This window comes from Herpailurus yagouaroundi, unplaced genomic scaffold (genome assembly GCF_014898765.1).
Source record: "Herpailurus yagouaroundi ecotype Mexico unplaced genomic scaffold, PumYag 201, whole genome shotgun sequence".
NCBI classification, from domain to species: domain Eukaryota; kingdom Metazoa; phylum Chordata; class Mammalia; order Carnivora; family Felidae; genus Herpailurus; species Herpailurus yagouaroundi.
In genome coordinates, this window is record NW_024412432.1 from 925346 (window position 1) to 947734 (window position 22389).

Consider the following 22389-nt stretch of genomic DNA (forward strand, 5'->3'; position numbering starts at 1 on the left):
CTTCCATTTGCTTTGCTGTTTATTTTCATATGCATATATTTACCTGTAGGGATATGGCTGTTTTTCACAGTTTCTTTCTTTTTTTTTTTTTTTGAATAGATGTTGTTCATCTATTTTTTTTTAAAAAAAGTCTTTGTAGTAGTATGAAGAGATTTCACAGTGCTCTACCTCATTAATTTAAAAAAAATTTTAAATAAGTTTTTAATACTTTTTTAATGTTTTCATTTATTTTTGAGGGAGAGAGAGACAGTGCTTAAGCAGGGGAGGGGCAGAGAGAGAGGGAGACACAGAATCCAAAGCAGGTTCCAGGCTCTGAGCTGTCAGCACAGAACCTGATGCTGGGCTCGAACCCATGGACCATGAGATCATGACCTGAGCCAAAGTCAAATGCTTAACTGACTGAGCCACTCAGGTGCCCCCTCATTAATTTTAAGTCACAGTAGGACTTCAACAGTTTATGTAATTGTTCTGCTATTGATAACAATTGTTATTTCTGTTTAGTTTTATTACAGACAGTGCTATATAGTAAACCTCTTCACAAATGCTTCTTAGTGCTCCTACGCTAGCATTTCTCTGAGGTAGATACTAAGAATGGGAACCAGCTGGGTCAAGGGTTACAGGCATAATAGACACTGCCAGACTGCTCTCCAGGATGCCTGTATTCAATTTATAGTCCCACCTTCTTTGTATAAAAGTAGCAATTTCCCCACAACCTTTCCCTAATTAATATCAGTATCTAAAATATTTTCCAATTTGATGGTGTGAAACAGAATTATAGTTTTATAATTTTTATTTTTTGAATTACTAATTAGGTTAAACATCTCATTTTTTTTGTCATCTGTGTTTACTTTTCTGACTTGGTTTTTTATATTTTACTCAATTTTCTTTTGGGCTGTTTGCAATTTTAAGATATTTTAAAGGAATTTTTTATATTATATATGTCTATATATATCTTTTAATCATATAAGTTATAAATATTTTCTTCCAGTCAGTTCCTTTTTTTAAAAATAACTTTTTAGATTTACAGAAACATTGCAAAGATCGTACAGAGAGTTCCTATATACTCTTCAGTTTCCTCCAATGTTAGTATCTGCATTAATCACCTCAGGCTGCCAAAATAAAATCTGCAGGGTGGGTGATTTAAACAATGAGAATTTATTTTCTTTCAGTTCTGGATGTGGGAAGTCCCAAGATCAGGGTGCCACCACGGTTGGTTTTGGTGAAGCCTCTATTCCCAGCATGCTATGACCTCACATGGCTTTTACTCTGTGTGTGCACAGAGAGGGAGAAAGATCTCTGGTGTCTCCTCCACTTATAAGGACATCAGTTCTGTTGCACTAGGGCCCCACCATTTTGACCTCATTTAATGAGATCTTTAAAGGCCGTATCTCCAATATAGTCCTGTTGGGGTTTAGGGCTTCAAGGTAACGTATCTTAGGGGACATAATTCAGTCTCTACATCATCTTGAATTACTCTGGTACCTTAAGATACCTTAACATACATTGGTATGTTGCTATTAAGTATATTCGACTTTATTCAGATATCTGCAGTTTTTCCATTAATGTCTTTTCTATTTCAGGATTCAGTCTAGGATACTACATTGATTTTGGTGCTACCTTCTTAGTCATCTAAGGTCTTTGACAGTTTCCTTGACAGTTTTGAGGAGTGCTAGTCAGGTATTTTGTAGAATGTTCCTTAGTTGCACTTGATATTTTCTAATGACTAGACTGGGTTTTTGGAGTGAATACCACAGAGAAGTGCCCTTCTTACACATCATATTGAGAGTACATGAAATCCACATGACATCACTGGTTAATCATGACCATGTGCATTAAAGTAGCATTGGCCAGGTTTCTCCTCTGTAAAGTTGCCATTTTTCCCTTTTCATACTGTATTCTTTAGAAGCAAGTCACTAAGTTTAGCACACACTCAAAAGAGGGGAGGGGTTATGCTCCACCTCTTGGAGGGAAGTATCTACCTATTTTATTTGGAATTCTTCTGTAAGAAAGTTTTGTCTCTCTTCCATTTACTTATTTAAGCACTTATTTGTATCAGCATTTGTCCATATTTATTGTATACTTTGGATTATAACCCAATATTATATACTTATTTTTATGGGAATTCAGGTTGGCTACAGTATTATTCTCTCCTCCCACCCCATCTCTAAAAAGTATCGTTATGGTGTCTTTTGTAAATTTATCAAATCCTTTCTCTTTATAGCTTTTGCATTTTGTGTTTTAGTTTAAGACTTTTCTTAAACATCTAAAGATAAGTTCAGGATAGGCTAGGTTATATTGTGATTACAACTCCAAAATCTTAGTGGGATGTAACAAGCAAAGGTTTATTTTTTGTTCGTGACATACACCCATCATTGGTGAGGTAAGACCTATTCTAAATCTCCCCTCTGGTGACCCAGGCTGTTGGAGCACAGCTACTACATATATAATTTTATTGAGTATAACATAACTGAACTCTTTATTTAATAATATATACATATTTATAATATGTAATAGTAGTATACAGAAATGTACACAAGGAGTAACTTGGTAGATGGCTTGTGTACATCAGGGTATATAAGTAGCACATGGACTGATAAACAACATCACCATACCCCAGAGACCACCCCTTTAACCCTTAACTAATCACTAACCTTCACAAGGATAAACACCATCCTAATTTTTTTTAAGTTTGTTTATTTTGAGAGAGACGGAGAGAGAGAGAGAGAGAGAGAGAGTGCTTGTGCACACATGGGGGGAAGGGCAGAGAGAGAATCCCAAGCAGGATCCACGTTGTCCATGCAGAGCCCAATGTGGGGCTTGATCCCATGAACCACGAGATCATGACCTGAGCCGAAATCAAGAGTCAGATGTTCAACCAACTGAGCACTTAGGCACCCCACTCTCCTGATTTTTGTTGCCAAGATTTGTCTGATTTTGAAATATAAATGAAACCATACTGTATGTACTCTTTTGTGTGGCTTCTTTCACTAAATAGTATGTTTGTGAGAGTCATCCATGATATTGTGCATGGTCATAGTTAATTCATTCTTAGTGTTATTTAATATTACATTGTAAGAAGTATCACAGTGTTTCAGTCTACTGTTTCTGAACATTAGTTTGTTTTCAGTCATTATTTTCAAATGATTCTATGAACCTTTCTTTGTATCTTTCTTGGTAAATATGTATTTTTTTTTTATGGACTCTGCCGGTTTTCTAACATGGTTTGTGTTATGATTATAATCTTGAATGCTGCTGTCAGAAGGAAAGGGAATTCGGCAGAGTTTTGTACCATCAATTAAATGGGTTGGCCTGGAAGCGATGTGCTGTCAGCGTGGAGCCTGACATGGGGCTCAATCTCACGAACCAGGAGATCATGACCTGAGCCGAAATTAAGAATTGGACGCTTAACACCCTAAGCCACGCAGGCTTCCTGGTAGATTATATCTTTAATCATGAAACATCATCTTTTTATTGCTTTTTACTATGAATTCTACAGGCATACCTTGGAGGTATTTGTGGGTTTGGTTCCAGAACACTGCAATAAAGAGAATATCATAGTAAAGCAAACCAAGTGAACTTTTTGGTTTCCCACTGCACATAAACGTTATGTTTACATTATAATCTTTTAAGTGTGCAATAGCACTATGTCGAAAAAAACAATGTGTATATACCTTAATTAAAAAATACTTTATAGGAGCGCCTGGGTGGCGCAGTCGGTTGAGCGCCGGCATCGATCTAGGTCATGATCTTGCTGTTTCTGAGTTGAAGCCCTGCATTAGGCTCTGTGCTGACAGCTCAGAGCCTGGAGCCTGCTTCAGATTCTGTGTCTCCCTTTTTCTCTGCCCCTCCCCTGCTCACACTCTGTCTCTCTCTCTCTCAAAAATAAATACACATTAAAAAAATTAAAAATAAATAAAAAAATACTTTATTGCTAAAAAATGCCGTCACCTGAGCTTTAAGTGAGCCAAAATCTTTTTGCTGGTGGAGAGTGCCTGCTGACTGACCAGGGAGGTAGTTGTGAAGGTTGGGTGGCTGTAGCAGTTTCTTAAAATAGGACAACAGTGAAGTCTGTCACATTGATTGATTTTCACAGAACGGTTTCTCTGAGGCATGCAGTGCTGTTTGATAGCATTTACCAACAGAACTTCTTTCAGAATTGGAGTCAATCCTCCAAAATCCTGCTGCTGCTTTATCACTTAGTATGTAATACTTGAAATCCTTTGCTGTCATTTCAACAGTCTGCACATTATCTTCACTAGGAGTAGATTCCATCCCAAGAAACCACTTTCTTTGATCATCATAAGGAACAACTCATCCATTCAAGTTTTATATCATGAGATTGCATCAATGTAGTCACACCTTCAGACTTCACTTTTAATTTTAGTTCTCTTGCTGTTCCCACCACATCTGCAGTGACTTCCTCCACTAAAATCTTGAACCCCTTGAAGTCATTCACAAGGGTAGGAATCACCTTCTTCCAGACTCCTGTTAATGTTGATATTTGACCTCTTCCCATGAGTCACGAATGTTCTTAATGGATCTAGAATGGTGAATCCTTTCCAGAAAATTTTTGATTTACCTTGCCTAGATCCATCAGAGGAACCACTGTATTATGGCAGGTATAGCCTTACAAAACATATTTCTTAAATAGTAAGATTTAAAGTCAAAGTGACTCATTGAACCATGGGCTGGCTGCGGAACGAGTGTTCTTTTAGCAGGTATGAACATGTTTGTCTCATTGTGTATCTCCATCAGAGTTCTTGAGTGACCAGGAACATTGCCAATGAGCAGTAATATTTTGAGAAGACTTTTTTCTCTGAGCAGTAGGTCTCAACAGTAGGCTTAAAGTATTCAGTAAGCCATACTATAAACAGATGTGCTGCCATCCAGGCTTTGTTGTTCCATTTGTAGAGCACAGTTAGAGTAGATTTAGCATAATTCTTAAGGGCCCTAGGATTTTCAGAATGGTAAAGGAACACTGGCTTCAACTGAAAGTTATTCGCTATGTTACGCCCTAACAAGAGAGTCAGCCTGTCTTTTGAAGCTTTGAAGCCAGGCATGGACTTTTTTTCACTAGGTGTAAAAGGTCCTAAATGACATTTTCCAATGGAAGGCTGTTCCATCTACATTGAAAGTCTGTTGTTGAGTATAGCCATCTTTATTAATTACCTTAGCTAGTTCTTCTGGATAACTTGCTGCTTCACCTTGCACTTGTATGTCATGGAGATGGCTTAAACCTTATGAAACAACCTCTACCAGCATCAGACTTTTCTGCTGAGGCTTCCTCCTTTCTCAGCTTTTGTAGAATTGGTGGCTTGGGTGTTGGCCTAAGGGAATGTTATGACTGGTGTGATCTTCTGTCCATACCACTAAAACTTTCCCCAAATCTGCAATAAGGCTGTCTCACTTTATTATCATTGATGTGTTCACTGGAGTAGTACTTTCAATTTTTAAGAACTTTTTCCTTGCACTCACAAATGTGCTCTTTGGTGCAAGAGGCCAAGCTTTCAGCCTATCAATAGGCTTTTGACATGCCTTATTCACTAAGAGTATTAATTTCTACCTTTTGATTTAAAGTGACGGATGTGTAATTCATCCTTTTACTTGAACACTTAGAGGCCATTGTAGGATTATTAATTGGGGTGATTTCAATATTGTGTCTCAGTCAATGGGGAAGCCTGAAGAGGGGGAGACAGGGGAATAGCTGGTTAGTGGAGTAGTCAGAATGTACACATTTATCGATTAAGTTCACCATCTTATATATGGACGTGGTTTGTGGCAACCCCAAACAATTACAGTAGTTAACAAAGAGCACAGATCACCATAACAAATATAATAATAATGAAATTTTTGAAATAATTGTGAGAATTACCAAAATGTGACACATAGACACAAAGTGAGCAAATGCTGTTGGAAAAAAATGGTGCCAATAGATTGCTTGGTGTAGTGTCACCACAAACCTTCAGTTTGTAAAAATCCTATCTGTGAAGTGCAATAAAAGCAAAATGTCTAAGATGAGGCACCGTTTTCCTATCTTTTCATTTAAATTTTCCTTATAGGGCTTTGTTTTAGTAGCCTTTATTAAGCAGTATGTACTTTTAAAGTCAATTTGAAATTCTTGTAGATGAATTTAAGTATTTTGCATTTTATTATTGTTAATATGTTTGGACTTATCCCTACCATCTCATTCTGTTTTATATTTGCCATGTTTTTCCTAGCTGTTTGGTGCCTTGATCACATTTTCTTTTTCTTTTTTTTTAACATTTATTTATTTTTGAGAGAGAGAGAGCATGAGCAGGGGAGGGGCAGAGACCGAGGAGACACAGAATCTGAAGCAGGCTCCAGGCTCTGAGCTGTCAGCACAGAACCTGACGCGGGGCTTGAACTCACGGACTGTGAGATCATGACCTGAGCTGAAGTCTGACACCAACTGAGCCACCCTGGTGCCCCATTTCTTTCTCTTTTTTAAAGTTTACTTATTTTTGACAGCGAGAGGGTGTGAGCATGGATGAGTGGGGGAGGGGCAAAGAGAGGGAGAGAGAGAGAGGGGTGGGGGGAGAGGGAGAGGGAGAGAGAGAAAGAGGATCCCAAGCAGGCTCCAAGCTGTCAGTGCAGAACCTGATGTGGGGCTTGATCTCACGAACCAAAGTGTGAGATCATGCCCTGAGCCAAAATCAAGAGTCGGACACTTAACTGACTGAGCCTCCCTGGCACCCCATGACATTTTCTTAGTTTCTCTTGCTCTAATGATCTGAAAGGTGTGAAAACCATTGCAGTTCGTATAGTGTTATAGTGGCTTCCTTTTTAAAAAAAAAAAAAAATCATTAAATATTTCAGGAATATAGATGAGTATGGAGACTAATGTAACATTGCGTGAAGATTTTTGGGTCTCTTTAGATAAGATTACTCTTTTTTTCCCCACCTTAGTTTTAGAGCAACTCATAGAGGAACACAGGAGTTAAACAGGTAAAGATAAAAATGTAGGCATTATTACTGATAAAATTAAGGGGCTTGGTTTATATCTGTGTGCATTTAGATCTGCAGGCCACTGGAATTACTTATAGAAGCAGTCACTGGCACATCGGTCAACCAGTCACAAGGATAAATTCCAGATGGTGCACCTGCAACTGATGGAGCCTCTATTCCGTATTCTTGGATGACTGCATAGAATAGAGCCTCCTCCACCTCCACCTGTGATACATGTAGCACCAACAAGCAATAAACCTGTTGTAGTGAACTAGATCACTACGATTTCAGGGTTAGTTGTTGCCATAGTTTATTCTGACGAGTAAACTCAGTTCATCACAAGGCATAGCACAGACTAAAACCATACTCATCTTATAGGTCCTTTTTAAAAAGAGGAGCAAGAACAATTAGGTTTCTTCTTTTGTGAATTTCTTACTCCCATCTTCTGCCCATTTATTTATTGGGATGTTAGCTTTTTTCTTTGTGATTTATAGTTGTTTATAAGTTCTGATACTAATCCTCTTTTGCTTTTATGCATTGTAACTATCTTCTAGTGTGTGAATTATCTTCTAAAATTTTGCTTATGGAGTCTCATATTGAACAGAAGCATTAAATTCTCATGTGACCAAATTTCTCAATCTTTTGCTTCATAGTTAGTACCTTTTATGTTTTGTTTAAAAAAAAAAAAACCCATCCCTTCACTGTTATGAGTTATTTTTCTATATTCTAAAACTTTTAAAGCTTTCTTCTTATATCTAGATTTTTTTTTAAACATTTATTTATTACTGAGAGACAGAGAGTGACAGAGCATGAACATGGGAGGGGCAGAGAGAGGGGGAGACACAGAATCTGAAGCAGGCTCCAGGCTCTGAGCTGTCAGCACAGAGCCCGATGCGGAGCTCGAACTCATGAACCGCGAGATCATGACCTGAGCCAAAGTCAGTCACCCAACCAACTGATCCACCGAGGCACCCTAGACTTTTTTTTTTTTTAAGTGTTTATTTATTTTGAGAGAGAGAATTCCAGCCAGGCTCTGAGCTTTCAGTGCAGAGCCCGATGTGGGGCTCCAGCTTACAAACTGTGAGATCATGACCTGAGCCAAAATCAGGAGTCAGACACTTAGGGACTGAGCCACCCAGGTGCCCTTCATATCTAGACTTTCAATCCACCTGGGATTTTTTTTCTTCTTTGGGGAGTGATGGCTGATGGTGTAAGATAAGGATCCAACTTCCTCCTACCACCCCTGACAAAGTGGACAACCAATTACCCCTATACTTTGTACTGAGTAATTTTCCTACTGATCTGTAATGCCACCTCTCCCATATGGGAGGATTCCATGTAAATGTGGTTTCTCTCGGGGCGCCTGGGTGGCCAAGTCGGTTAAATGTTCAACTTCTCGCAGTTTGTGAGTTCAAGCCCCGCGTCAGGCTCTGTGATGGCAGCTCAGAGCCTGGAGCCTCCTTCAGATTCTGTGCCTCTCCATCTCTCAGCCCCTCCCCTGCTCAAGCTCTGTGTCTCTCTGTCTCTCAATAATAAATAAATGTTAAAAAAAAAAATTTTTTTTAAATGTGGTTTCTCTCTGGGCTCTCATCTTTACCTTTTGTCTATTATATCTGTGCCAATACTACAGGGCCTAAATTATTTTAAATTTTACTGTTTAGTAGGGCAAGGGCCCCTTTTCTGTTCAGTTCTTTGTGGTTCCTGCTGTCTTCTAGATTAATTTTAGAATCAGCTTGTCAGGCTGTATTGAGATTTTAGTAAGAATTGCCTTTAGTTTGAGGGTAATCACCATCTTTGTGATAGTGAGTCTTCCCAGTTATAAACCTGCTTTATCTTGCCATATATTCATAAAGGATATGCACATGCTATTATACTTCATAGTTGGTTATTACAAGTATATAGAAAAACTCTTGGTTTTTGTGTTAATCATCTATATCCAGGAACTTTGCAAAAGTTTTAATAGGTTGTTTACAGATTTCTCTTGTATTTTTTAGGTAGATAATTATTGTCTGTAAATAAGGACAACTGGTTCCTTTCCAATTCTTCTCTCTCATGTCTTTTTCTTATCTTGGCATCAGCCAGAACTTCCGGTTATTGTAATGATAGGAATTTTTGTCTTTTTTAAAAATATTTTTTGGGGGGGGGGAGTTTGGGGGAGGGGCAGAGAGAGAGCGAGACATAGAATCTGAAGCAGGCTCCAGGCTCTGAGCTGTCAGCACAGAGTCCGACATGGGGCTCGAACCCAACGAATGGTGAGATCATGACCTGAGCCAAAGTTGGATGCTTAACCGACTGAGCCACCCAGGCACCCCTTGTCTTGTTTTTTATTTGAGGGAGATGCTGACAAAATAAAGCATGAAGTATGATACTTGCTAGAGGTATTTGGAAAATACTCTTTATCAGGTTAAAGAAGTTCTCCTTTAGGCTCATTATACAAAGACTTAATTGGAACTGACTTGATTTTAATGATTCCTTTTTCTGTATTTAATGAGATAATCATGTGACTTTTTTCTGTAATCTGTTTCATGTGATGGATTTTTTTTTTTTTTTTTAATGATGAGCCACTGGGAAGATTTTTTCATATACTATTGACCATTTGTATAGCTTTTTTGAATTGGCTGTTTCATTTTCTATTGGGTTGTTACATTGCTTTGTAGGTACTTTTTTTCTGTCATGACGATTACCCCTTTATTATATGATTAACCCTTTATTATATATTTTCCTCTAAGTTTGTTTTTTACTTCTATGACTTGAGTTTTGTGTCATGCTTAAAAATTCCCCATTTAAATTGTAGAACTATTCATTATAATTTTTATAGTTACCTGACAGCTTTAAAAATTATTTAATCTGGTATTTGTTCTATGTGATAGGTGAGATGGAAATCTCAGTTTCTTTTCATACATGGAGATAACTGCTCCTTATTGAGTAAGGCCTTCTTTGTTACTGGTTTGAAATACGTTTTCTACATACTAAGTTTTCATATATGCCCAGGTCCATATTTGTATATTGCTATGGTAACATCATATTGTTTTAATTATTCTTGCTTTACATCAGCTGAAGTCTCTGAGGCAAGGATTTAAAAAAGCCTCAGGCTTCAATCTAATAGCCTGTCCTAATTCTACTTTATAACAGGCTTTGTGACCTTGCTTTTAGGTCACTTAGCCTCTTTAGGGTTAGATTTCCTTTCCTGCAAACTACTGATAGTAGTAGTAGTATCTACCTCATAGGTTATGAGCTTTAATACAGTACCTAGCACTGAACTGTCGATAATTGCTCACTGTCATTGTTTTTTTAAAATCAGTACTTTTGCGAACATTTCTTCCTCTGCTCCCCTTGGTCCCCCTTCCTCTGCTCCTTCCCTTTAAAACTGAGTGACTAATACAGCTGAGAGGCTGATGTCTGTTGGCCCTCTCTCTAAGGGACAGTCACTATTCAGGTAGAGCCTGGTTTTTTACCTGTTCTCTTTTCCATAGGGATGTGAATCTTCCTTTCTGCTTGTCTTGTGGTGAGCTCTCTTATCCTATAGGGAAGCTGTTCACTTCTCTAGCTACTCTGCCAGGTTCTGTGAAGTCAGTCCAGTTCCAGGGGGGAAGAGAAATAGTGGGAAGTTGATTGTGTCTGTAGGTCCAAGTAGAGTTCTTTCTGTTAAAAAGTGTATGCTGTATTATCATTGCCACCTGACTCCTACATGTGTTTCTCACTTGGTTTAGAACATTACCCCTCTGTTTGATTAATTATCCCCAAATTTCTACATTTGTTATGTAGGAAAATACTTTTTACTTATTTAACGTATTTATTAAAGGAAGAAGTAGCAAATTGGAGACCCAAAAGCCAAATCAAAACAGACAACTCAAAACAAATCAAAACAGACAACTTGGGCATGAGGATGTTGAACGTTTTTGTTAACATTTTTAAATGGTGAGATTTCATTTCCTTTTACTGTGCCCTTTTCAAAGAAGCAAGAGAGGCAACATTATGTGACAGGCATATATAGGCAAGAACGTTTATTACTTTAAATCTTCAGTGTTCTGTTTTTGACAACAGAAACATTAAGTGGAAGATACATGGGTTTACAGGATTATAAATTGAATCATGAACTTTGTAAGATTCCGGCTTCTAGCTCGAGGCTTCTGATAAATAGCTCTCATCCCCGCACTCATCTCCACAGCAGTTTATTGCAGTATTAGTCTAACAATAGAATATTGAGAATACATTATGGAAAGGTAATTGGACATCAAAAATCAGTGATTTTTTAAAAATAATATTTGTTTTTATTTAAGTAATTTCTACACCCAATGTGGGGCTCCAACAACCCCGAGATCAAGAGTTGCATGCTCTTCCAACTGAGCCAGCTGTATACCCCAGTGATTCCCCCCCGCCCCTTGTAGTGTGTAAAAACCTCTTCCCACTTCCTTCTAGGTATTCCCAGTTTTGTTTGGGTTTGTTAAAAGAAATTGGATTGCAAGATATATAGGTAGAAATCAAATAAGTTACCAGTTCTCTCTTTTATTTTATTTTTTAATTTTTTTAATGTTTATTTATTTTTGTGAGAGAGAGAGAGAGAGAGAGAGAGAGAGAGACAGAGTGCAAGCGGGGTAGGGGCAGAAGAGAGGGAGACACAGAATCTGAAGCAGGCTCCAGGCTGCAGGCTTCAGGCTCCAAGCTCTAAGCTCTCAGCACACAGCCCAATGCATCACTTGAGCCAAAGTCAGAGGCTTAACCTTAACCGTTTGAGCCACCCAGGTGCCCCCTACCAGTTCTTTTTTTTAAATGTGCACGAAGGACTTTTCCAGGTTGCCTTATACTATGCTTGCAGTATGCTTCATATCTTGATGAAGAGTCAGCTTTGGAGAAACACTGTTAGCCTGCAAGTTCACTTTTCAAAACCTTCTTCATTTTGAATAGGTAAATGTATGGTACAAAATTTGAAAGTTATGAAAAGGCACAAATCTCACTTATCTTTCTGTATTTCCGGACACTCAGTGTCCTCTTGTAAAACGCATTCACTACTACCAGTTTTTTGTATATCCTTCCAGAGATTAGCTATGCAATGTGCCATATACAGTCATACAAATGCGTACATCATTTGTATGTCGGGCTCTGGGCTGATGGCTCAGAGCCTGGAGCCTGTTTCCGATTCTGTGTCTCCCTCTCTCTCTGCCCCTCGCCCGTTCATGCTCTGTCTCTCTCTGTCCCAAAAATAAATAAATGTTGAAAAAAAAAATTAAAAAAAAATTTTTCCAGCTTATGTCTTGACTTTATGTGTTTATTTTCCATGAAGACCTTTTTATTTTACTATTATCATTTTAATACTTATTTTTGGGGGGGAGAGTGCAAGCAGGGGAGGGGCAGAGAGAGAGAGGGATAGAGGATCCTGAAGCAGGCTCTGCACTGACAGGCTGACAGCAGCTAGCCCAAACTCACAAACCTTGAGATTATGACCTGAGCCGAAGTCAGACACTCAACAGACTGAGCCACCCAGGTGCCCTATGAACACCATTTTAAAAACGTGTATCAATTTAATACATTCTCTTATGGCTTTTAGTTTTTGTTTCATTTTAAAAGGCCCAATTGGAGAGTACAGAAATAACTCATTATTTTGTTTTTACATTTAAAGTCTTTGATCCTTTTGGAAATTTTAGGATAAGGTTAGGAGGTATGCAGGCTTACTTTTGATGCAAAGATGTATATATTGTGATATAATGTGTATATTGTATTAGGACTTTAAGTGACTTGGGGGAAAGAGTACAGTAGTTCCTGTATAGCCTTTCTCTTTATGGGAGTCATTGCAAATTTTTTCACAGATAAAATAATACTTGTCTGTAGGAAACTTGGGAAAAATAACAGGAGGAAATGAAAATCATCAAAATCACCCATGGTCCTAGTGTGTATGTGCATATACATATGCACATACTCATACTGTATCGTAAGTTTTTTATCACTTGAGACTAACACAGGAACATAGATTTAGAAAATACTTTAAATGGATGCTTAAGTATTGTGTCTGACTTTTTGTTTTTCAACCATCCTAATGCTTTTTGGAGGAGAAATCTAGGACCTTTAAAGGAACACATGGCCTCAGTTTTAGGCTTACCTTTAAATCCTGAGCAGTTTTGGAGAGCCCAAATAGATGAGACGTCAGCATTCCTGCGAGCCTGGCACCCAGCGGGTCTCGACCCGAAGTGGCCAAGGAGCTGAGTGGCCTAAGAAGTCGAACGCCTCCACCCGCCCCCGCCCGCCCCCCGGCTTGGCCCTGTCCGGTAACAGTGCCCCCTAGCGGCAGCGGCGAGGAGGGCTGAGTGCGCGGCTGTGGCTGCTGTGGGAATGCCCCGCATAGCTGGGCAGGTCAGCCAACGAGTCCTTCTCTTCTGACAAGTCCTTTTAATGGCTTTTGGAGCCGCTTGCTTTTATGAGGCCTGTGTCCGCTTCTGCGGTGTTTTGCTGCACTCCCCGACTTCAAGTGCATTAGTGTGGCCCGGCCAGGCCTGGCGCTGCGGAAGACCGCCAGGCGGCCCCAAGGCGGGCCGAGGCTCACCCCCGGCGGCTGGGGCTCGTTTCTGCACCCCACTCTTTCGCCACTCTGTTTGGGGCCTTTTGAGAAGTTTTGAACTTCCGGGGTTGGCTCGCCTGCGTTTGTGGTGTGGTGGGTGGCCGAGGGGCGTTGCTGTGCTCTGCGCTTGGGCGCGGCCCTTTAAACTTTGTTTTTTTAAACTTCGGGGGTGTGGTCGCTGCGCCTCCTCTCTCCCGGGCTGGTTGTTCTCTGGCCACCCGGTCCTTCCCTCCGCCCCGCCTTCCAGATGCTTTGGAGTCATGAGCCGGGAGGGCGCAGGGACCCCTCTGGTGGCCGAGGTGATCAAAGGTGAGTGCGGGGCTTGTCTGTCGCCGCTGGGACACCCGGTACTCAGAGAGCATCAGGCCGTGCCGCCGAGCGGGGGGGTCTAGGGGAGGTGAGGAGGCGTCAATTGCTGGCAAAGGGCTGCCCTTCCACTTCGGGCCGGGCCGTTGCTGTCTCACGGGCGTGGGTGGCCTCCCCGGACTCCTTGTCCCCAGGCATGGTCTTGCTTTGGGGCGAATCCACACGGACACGTGCAGTTGGGAACCCGGTGTCCTTACACCTCTGGCTGGTAGAGTAGTTGCGTCTCCTCACCCAAGGGAGCAAAATCCCAGGTCATTCTGTGCACGGGGATCAAGGTTCATTTGTGGTTGGAAAGGAATAAACTCCGGCATCCGTTTGAGTGTTTGTGGTTGCAAGACATTTCAGTTGAGTTTGCAAGGAAGTAAATACAGCGATTGTGTGAGTTGAATTGTAGACAGAAATTGTTTAAATTCCCATTTGGGGAAAGGATGCCAGCTGGCGTTCTTTATATTTTACTATTTTGAAGGCTGTGCTTGATTTTGCCACAATCTGAGTGTGAGTATTCTCCTAGCACTACTTATTACTACTAAGAGGTATTGCAGGTGACTGCTTCACTGATGATTTTTAGGCAACTTTTTTGGGGGGTGAGGCATGGAGAAAGGGTGGAGCCTCTGAGCATTACTACTCCTTACCATTCTTGCTAAACTTCACAGCAGCCTAACTGCATTTATGCAACACAAGTTCATCTCACACTCCTCTTGGAGAAACCTCTCATTGCTTCTGTTGTAATGGTAATTTGTCTAATTGTAAAAATCACTATGACAGTAGTGATTCCGAATCAAAAAAGAAGCGATCCCTAAGAACAGTTGGATAAACATATGGTTTGTTTTGTTGTGTTCTATAGCCGTAAACATTAATTTAGCAGCATTTTTTGATGGCGTTCTTTAGTTTCTGTTTTAAAAAATGCAGTTTCCTATTGAAATAACTTTCTAGGATGACTTGAAAACCTAGTGAAACAAAGCACAAGTAATCTAGGTTGATGCCTAATTATCAAATGCATGCCTCCAGTTGCTGAAATTTCTTAGCCCATGGGTACTAAAGTTTTGTAATGAGAGGTTCCTCTAAAAATCTAGCCATGTTGCTATGTGAAAAATTACTTACTGCTATTGAAATTTATCGTTAAAAGCAATTTCTCCTTTAAAAATGTGGCTTATTTATTATCACCTGCCAGAATAGCAAAACATTTTGAAATTGCCCATTACCCTTACCATGCATGGGAAAAATAAAAATTTGACTTCATCTGAAAAGAGTTGCATCATGATATATGAAACGTTTTTTAATAACCTGAAGGAAAGAACATTGCAATTTTTCCATTTCAGATCGCCTTTGTTTTGCCATTCTCTACAGCAGACCAAAGAGTTCATCAAATGTACATTATTTCAGCATAGATAATGAACTTGAATATGAGAAGTAAGTATTGCTTTTTAAAAGATTGTTAGTAACTTTTTTTTTTTTTTGAAGAATATAAAGGTATGTTTATAAGTAGAATAGCCTTGGAAAATTACTAATCTGTTGATAATTGGAGAATGCTTTTTTTTTAAAACTCTTGGTAATAAAATAGATCTTTAGGAAAAAATCAAAATGAAAGAACCTTCCTAAATTTAATAATTTACATTTGAAATTCTAATAGCTTAAGGTATATTGAGATTAAGCTAATATGCTACTAAGTAATATGCTGTGTTTTTGCCAGTAGAAACATGTGGAAAAACAGCTTTTTTATTCAACAGGTATTTTCAGATGTTATCGAGGCTAGATTTAACCATTGTCACACTTGCCGTGTTTTTTTAATAAACATTATTTACCAGAATACCACTAGTATTAAGTTGTATGATCAGTAAAAATTTGGTATACTCTTTCTTGTCTTAATTGGATCTTGTAGTTCCAAAAAGGAATTTATATTAGAGCATCTAGAATGTATATATATGTTTTTGTTTTTCATTTTTAAAGCTTCTACGCAGATTTTGGACCACTCAATCTGGCAATGGTTTACAGATATTGTTGCAAGATAAATAAGAAATTAAAGGTAAAATCTTTTTTACTTAAGATTTGACTTAGGTAATCATTGTTAGCCTGATCCTGGGGAGGGAAAAGTAAGGAAAACATACCTCTGTTTTTTATTTAAAAAAAAAATAAAATAAAGTCTTGTTTCTCACTGCAGGGTGCTTAAGACATACATGTGGCTTATTGTTTTATATAGTCATAGTGTATATGTTTATTTTCCAGAGTTTTGACTGAATGGTTTAAGACTGATTGAGTCGTTTGGTTCTGGTTTGAATTGGTAATGATTAAATACTTGAAAAGCCAAAGTGGAAATTGGTTATTAAAGTGAAACTTCTTACTGTCTGTTCTAATGGAACTGAAACCCAGCAAGAGAAACTTAAACTTCCCTTGCTTTGGTCAAACAATGACCTTTCTGCCTTCACTTTGACAGAGAATGCTAGCAAACTAGTGAAGAAAATTGCATCATCTTACTTCCATTCTATCTTTAATGTCCCGTGATGTTGTACTACTACTTGTGACTTTTCACTCTCACCCTTTGTACATACTATTAAGGAGCAGGGAAGGCAGGGGCAAACAGCATCTCTTTAAGGCTGTATGTGAGAGTTGCAAAGAATATTTCTATTAGTTTGAATTCAGACCCCATTCCTTTATTTAAAAAACTTTGACTTATGGTTACATATAATAAAAAGTGTCTGTGTACTGCTAGCAATTCCAAATTAGTCACTGTAAATTCTTACGTAGAAAGTGCTGCATTTAGGGGCCATTACTTTTTTAAAAACAATGTTATCCAGGTGATTACTTACCATACTATTACACAGAAGAAATAAAATTTATTTTCAACTAAAAATTGTATTAAAAATTTATGAGTGATTAAGGCAGATTTTTTTTCCCCTTGAGCCTCAAACCTAAAATTCCCCATCATAACTGTTGGAAATACCTGCCAGAGGAGTTACTAATCTGCAAAATAGCAATGTGCCTTTTCTTTTTGCATTATATAGTATGCCCTACAGATTTATGTAGAGATGGAAACTCTTTTTTTCTGGGCTTTATTTTTCTCTTGAATAGGAGTATAAGCATTTATGGCCTTGTATATTTATGTCCACACCCTCCTCCTTTTTTCCACTTGCCAGTGGCAGGTCTTTTGTTCATACAGGGCTAGGAAGCTAAAAATAATTTCCTCTCCCCCTGCTTGAGTTTCTTTGCTCTAATTTTGAAAGACTTTTTTTCCCCCGTGTATTCCTCTATCTACAGCCTTTTATCCTTCAGTCAACCAAGAATATATTGGTATTTTAGTCCTTTTTTTTTTGTTTTAAACTTTATCATTTACTAGAACCAACTTTCAGGGTATTGACCATCCAACCTGGTAGAAACATTACTGCCTACTTAATTAGTGATAAAAACATGTATAGAGTTTGAATTTCAGTGTCTTGTGCTTATGTTGCTCTATGGCTGGTTGGGTTTTGTTTTTGTTTTTAAAATCAACTTGGATCTCTTACTCTATGTAAACAAAATATGTACACATTCATCATTGACTCACAGAAGCCAAGAAATATGTGCTTTTTGAACTCAATATATCCTTTTCCTTATGCTTACCTGAATCTGTTTCTGCTCACGTTAGTGAAATACAGGTGAGGAGGCCCTAACTAATCATATGCTTTTTTTGGTTTTTAAATTCCATATCCTTTTAAATTAAAAAGTATAATGTATTTACAGAATTGAAGTATAATGTATGTACAGAAATAGGTACAGATCTTGAGGTTCAGATCAATGAATTTTCACAAATTGAATATATGTAGGTAATCATCTAAGTCATCAAATCAAGAACAGAATGTTAGCAACGCCACACAAGAGCCCACTTATGCTCTGTTATCTCTGTTCCACCCCTTCTCTGCCCTGTTACCTCATTAACTATCCTGATTTGTAACAGAATTATTTTTGCCTGTTTTTATTTACCCTTTTATTAAAAAAAATTTGGGGGCGCCTGGGTGGCACAGTCGGTTAAGCGTCCGACTTCAGCCAGGTCAGGATCTCGCGGTCCGTGAGTTCGAGCCCCACGTCGGGCTCTGGGCTGACGGCTCAGAGCCTGGAGCCTGTTTCGGATTCTGTGTCTCCCTCTCTCTCTGCCCCTCCCCTGTTCATGCTCTGTCTCTCTCTGTCCCAAAAATAAATAAATGTTGAAAAAAAAATTAAAAAAAAATTTTTTTTAACGTTTATTCATTTTTGAGAGACAGAGCACGAGTGGGGAAGGGGCAGAGAGGGGGAGACACAGAATCTGAAGCAGGCTCCAGACTCCGAGCTGTCAGCACAGAGCCGAACACGCGGCTTGAACTCCCGAACTGCAAGATCTTGACCTGAGCTGAGCCCGAAGTCAGACGCTCAACTGACTAAACCACCCAGGCGCCCCACCCTTTTATTTTAATGCAAAGGTTTTGGGAATAGATGTTAAAAACAAAAACGGGGAAAGGAAAGAAAAGTCCCCTCCCCCCCACTGCCTTTTCTAGCATCGTATGTATTCTTTCAGAGCATGTACTCTAAGCACATACCTGTTCATGTCTCTTCCTCACTCCTTAATTGTACATTCATTTTAATCCAAGAATATGTCTATTATGGGAAGGTACATGGTATTTTTGAGTATTAGAGTTAACTATTTTAAAGTTCTTGCTAATACAAATGGTTATGTGTTGTTAAGATTTGGAATTTATATCTTCATCACAAAGTAAAGTTTTAGAAAACTTGAAATTAAGGAGAAATACTAACAGCTGTTTATCTTTATGCAGTCCATCACAATGATGAGGAAGAAAATTATTCATTTTACTGGCTCTGATCAGAGAAAACAAGCAAATGCTGCTTTCCTTATTGGATGTTATATGGTAAGTATTAAACTGATTTCCTAACATATTAGTGAAAATGCATACGGCAGTGGTACTTAAAATTGCAGTTGGAATTTTGAAATTACGTTTTCTATGATAACGTCTTGATTTCTTTCCAGAAAGAACATGTTTTGTTTTTAAAGATTTGACCATCTGGAAAGGCTGTGCATGTTTGGGAGGATGGGGTATATGGGAGGTTTCTGTACCTTTTACTCAGTTTTGCTGTTTTGAACCTAAAACTACTCTTTAAAAAGTCTATTTTTTAAAAAAATTGATCAACTACTGTGAAACCCCTTTTCTGTGTTTTGCACTTAATAATGCCCCCAAAGCTGTGTGTTTTTTTAAGATTTAAAAAAAAAAATTTTTTTTTTTAACGTTTATTTATTTTTGAGACAGAGAGAGACAGAGCATGAACAGGGGAGGGTCAGAGAGAGAGGGAGACACAGAATCTGAAACAGGCTCCAGGCTCTGAGCTGTCAGCACAGAGCCCGACGCGGGGCTCGAACCCACGGACAGTGAGATCGTGACCTGAGCCGAAGTCAGCCGCCCAACCGACTGAGCCACCCAGGCGCCCCCCAAAGCTGTGTTTTTATAAACCCATGGTCCGTTTAGTGAAGTTGTAAAAAGTGGAGTCAGGATTAATAATTGTTTTTTTTTTTCTAGAAAAACAGCAAAGTGCATCATATGAAGTAAGAGTGCTTTATAATTTGAATATAGGCAATTTTTTCCTGACTGAGGTATGATTCTTAGATCTATTCTTAGGATTCTCTCTATTCTTATCAAAGCATCTTGCATGAGGAAAATGGGTGCATACTGCGTAGGTTACACAGGACATTGAGAGGTCTGTTTGAATCATTGCAAAGTGTGTTTGGAATAGCCAGTATTTACACAAGAGTTATAAATTTCATTTATTTATAAGCATCAAGGAAGAGCTTTTTTAGTCCCATTTTATGACTGCCTGATGCACTTATCTGCAGGAGTATCTTAGCAGCAAGTTTTCCAGAATATGCCGAGAGCTCCTCCAGAGTGGTGTGTCCCTTGTCTTTTTGTTTGTTGGTATGGAAGCTAGCTGTTCTGTTCACTGGAGAAGAGCAAGTTGAATGTGTTTTCTACTCCCATCCACCATAAAGGGATTGTCTTTGAAGTTCTTTAGATAAGTTCTTTCTTCCCTCAGCTTGCTACTTGATTCTGTCATGCTTTCCTCCCTTTGAAAGTTATTTTCTGGTATATAGTTTAATAATTTAGAATGTACAGTGATTAGACCAGAAGTTGGTGGTACTAGCTAACATTGCACCTAAAAATTTAGTGATTTCCTTTTCTGTTAAAGGTAAATCATTAACAACAGTGATTAAGGCCTTTTTTGCTTTTGTTTTTCCTCTTGTGCTCACAGAAATAGTTGATAGAAATGTTTCTGGGATAGTTTTATCATCTCCGAATATATGAAACACAGGTTGTAGATGATGTCTATTAAAATTTGACTTCTTAAGCTTACCGAAATATGGTGCTTTTGTTTAGTTGTTTGTTTTTCCATCTTTCCTGGTGTTTATTGTGCTTCACAGCAAAAATTCTTAGAGGTAAAAAAAAGCCTATGCAAGTTCTCAAGAAAAAGAGAATAGGGAGGTGGCTCTTTTAACAGGGGCATTTGGTCCCATTACTTAGCCAATCACTGGGGATAGGAACCCCATGGATTACAGGATAAATCATGACAGCTTTACAGAAAGAGGGATGTAGCCAGAATTCTTGGGGTTTGTACAGTGTTAGAGGAGATGCTGGAGAAATGGCCCTTGGTGTGACAGTAAAAGTCTTTGCACTGCCCAGGAGAAAATCTGGGTGGCTGAAGCCATTCCATGTCAGAGAATGTGCGCTTGCCTAGAACATACCGAGTTCTGCCTGGACTGTTCTTGGTGTAGTCGTTTGTTTCTGGTCAGGTGAGATGTCCCCAAGTTGGGGGGTGGGTCTTGGGGAGCCAGACATGATGTCTTCAGTGTGGAGACCCTCCAGAGAAGGTGGCTGTGATCATGGTGGAAACCAAGGGTTTTGTTAAAAACAAAACACTTGATAATTTTATAAATAAGAAGTCTCTTTTTAATAATCTTATTGCTGTTGTGTGTTACTGCTAGTGAAAAAAAAAATGACCTCTTGGCAAATTTACCAAAAATTTGTTGTCATATTTGTTTTAAGTTTGGTGTTGGCCTTTTGACTTTTTTTATGGTTTATTTTGGCATGTAGAAGTATATTTTTCTATTTTTAACATATTTGGAGTTAGAAATCCTTCCAGGATTTTATGCTCTCAGATTAACACTGATTTGATTGGCTAGGAAAGTGCCAGGTAAGCAATTTGGACATGGACTTGAGTTCATTCCTTTGCTCAGTTAGAAGCCAGCTTGGCAGGAGGATCACAGCTCTTGGCTGTAGTGAAAGTCCTTGCAGCCATGACTGGCTGGCTAAAGTGGGAGCTTGGAGTTCAAATGATGCTAGGTAGAGAAATAGGAGAAAACCTAAGAAAAGGACATTTATTAATAGTAGCAAAAGAGGATTGAGGTATAACATGGATACCTTAAAAGATGAAACATCAAAGGTAAGTAAATAGAGATTTGATCTGGTTGAAGTCCGTTAAATCCTCTGATGAAAGATTTGTAGAAAGAATGAGAATTCCCTAAAAAATCGATCTGCAGCCTTGATAACCTTTTTTTGGAGTTATTGAGGAATTTTGGAGATTGTAAGGCTTTTTAATGGTTGACCTGGAAGGTGGTGTGGTAATGTTAAAACAGAAAGTCTAGAGGAAGAAGTTTCAGGAAGGAAATGTTCCAAATGGACTGACTCTTGATCCATCCTTTTACACTCTGGGATTCTGAAGGGGATGTCCCCTTCTTCTTTACACATTCAGAAGGACCTAATACAGAGTGTGGAGGAGGCTTGAGAATAAAGTGGCAGTACTTCTATTATCTTTTTGTCTTAAAAACAGAGGAGGTTAGTTTTATAAGTACTCAAAATAACTCAGATACTTAAAACAGGATTGATATGCTCATGCTCCCTTTTGTCAGATGGTCAAGTGTCACATGTGGCAGAAGTGAGATTATTGGCTTAACTATTCATTTGTCTTCAATGTGCATATTTCCAAGTAATGCACTTTGTGTGGCCTGGTAAATGGATTCACAATCATCTGAAATGGTAGGAGCTTTGGTAACAAATTATGGTGAAAGTAACAATCTTAGGGTGCTTGGTTAAGCATCCAACTCTTGGTTTCAGCTCAGGTCAGGATCTCACAGTTTTGTGTGTGGGTTTGAGCCCTGCATGGGGCTCTGTGCTATCGATGCAGAGCCTATTTGGGATTCTCTCTCTCTCCCTCTCTCTCTCTCTCTGCCCCTTCCCCACTTGTGCTGTCTCTCTCTCAAAATGAATAAACTTTAAAATTTTAATTAAAGCAAATTAAAAAAAAAAGAAAAATCTTGTATACCACTCACCGTAGAAGACTTGAGGAATGTGAAAGATAAGTGCATTACATCATTTTATGAAGTGGTAAGTTTACCCTGTTGTGAAAAGTCTGTGATTCCTTATTACCTAGCCAGATTTGGAGAGGGGTGATATATATAGTCTGTCATTTCAAGTAAAGGTGAAGTTTTAAGTGAAAATGCC

General features: G+C 38.7%; 1 protein-coding gene across 10 annotated transcripts in view; it reads left to right on the plus strand.

Annotated features, from left to right (window-relative positions):
- The window catches only part of CDC14B (cell division cycle 14B), a 105951-nt gene that overhangs the window by 37782 nt on the left and 45780 nt on the right, over positions 1-22389 (plus strand). For 5 of the 10 annotated variants that reach the window (XM_040450207.1, XM_040450209.1, XM_040450214.1 and 2 more), the window contains 3 exons: positions 15202-15292; positions 15830-15905; positions 18661-18753. In XM_040450207.1, the coding sequence (XP_040306141.1) occupies positions 15202-15292; positions 15830-15905; positions 18661-18753 (260 nt within the window). Of the gene's footprint in view, positions 1-13235; positions 13826-15201; positions 15293-15829; positions 15906-18660; positions 18754-22389 lie in introns of those variants that run through there. The other 5 variants (XM_040450208.1, XM_040450205.1, XM_040450210.1 and 2 more) reach the window with 3 other exon arrangements.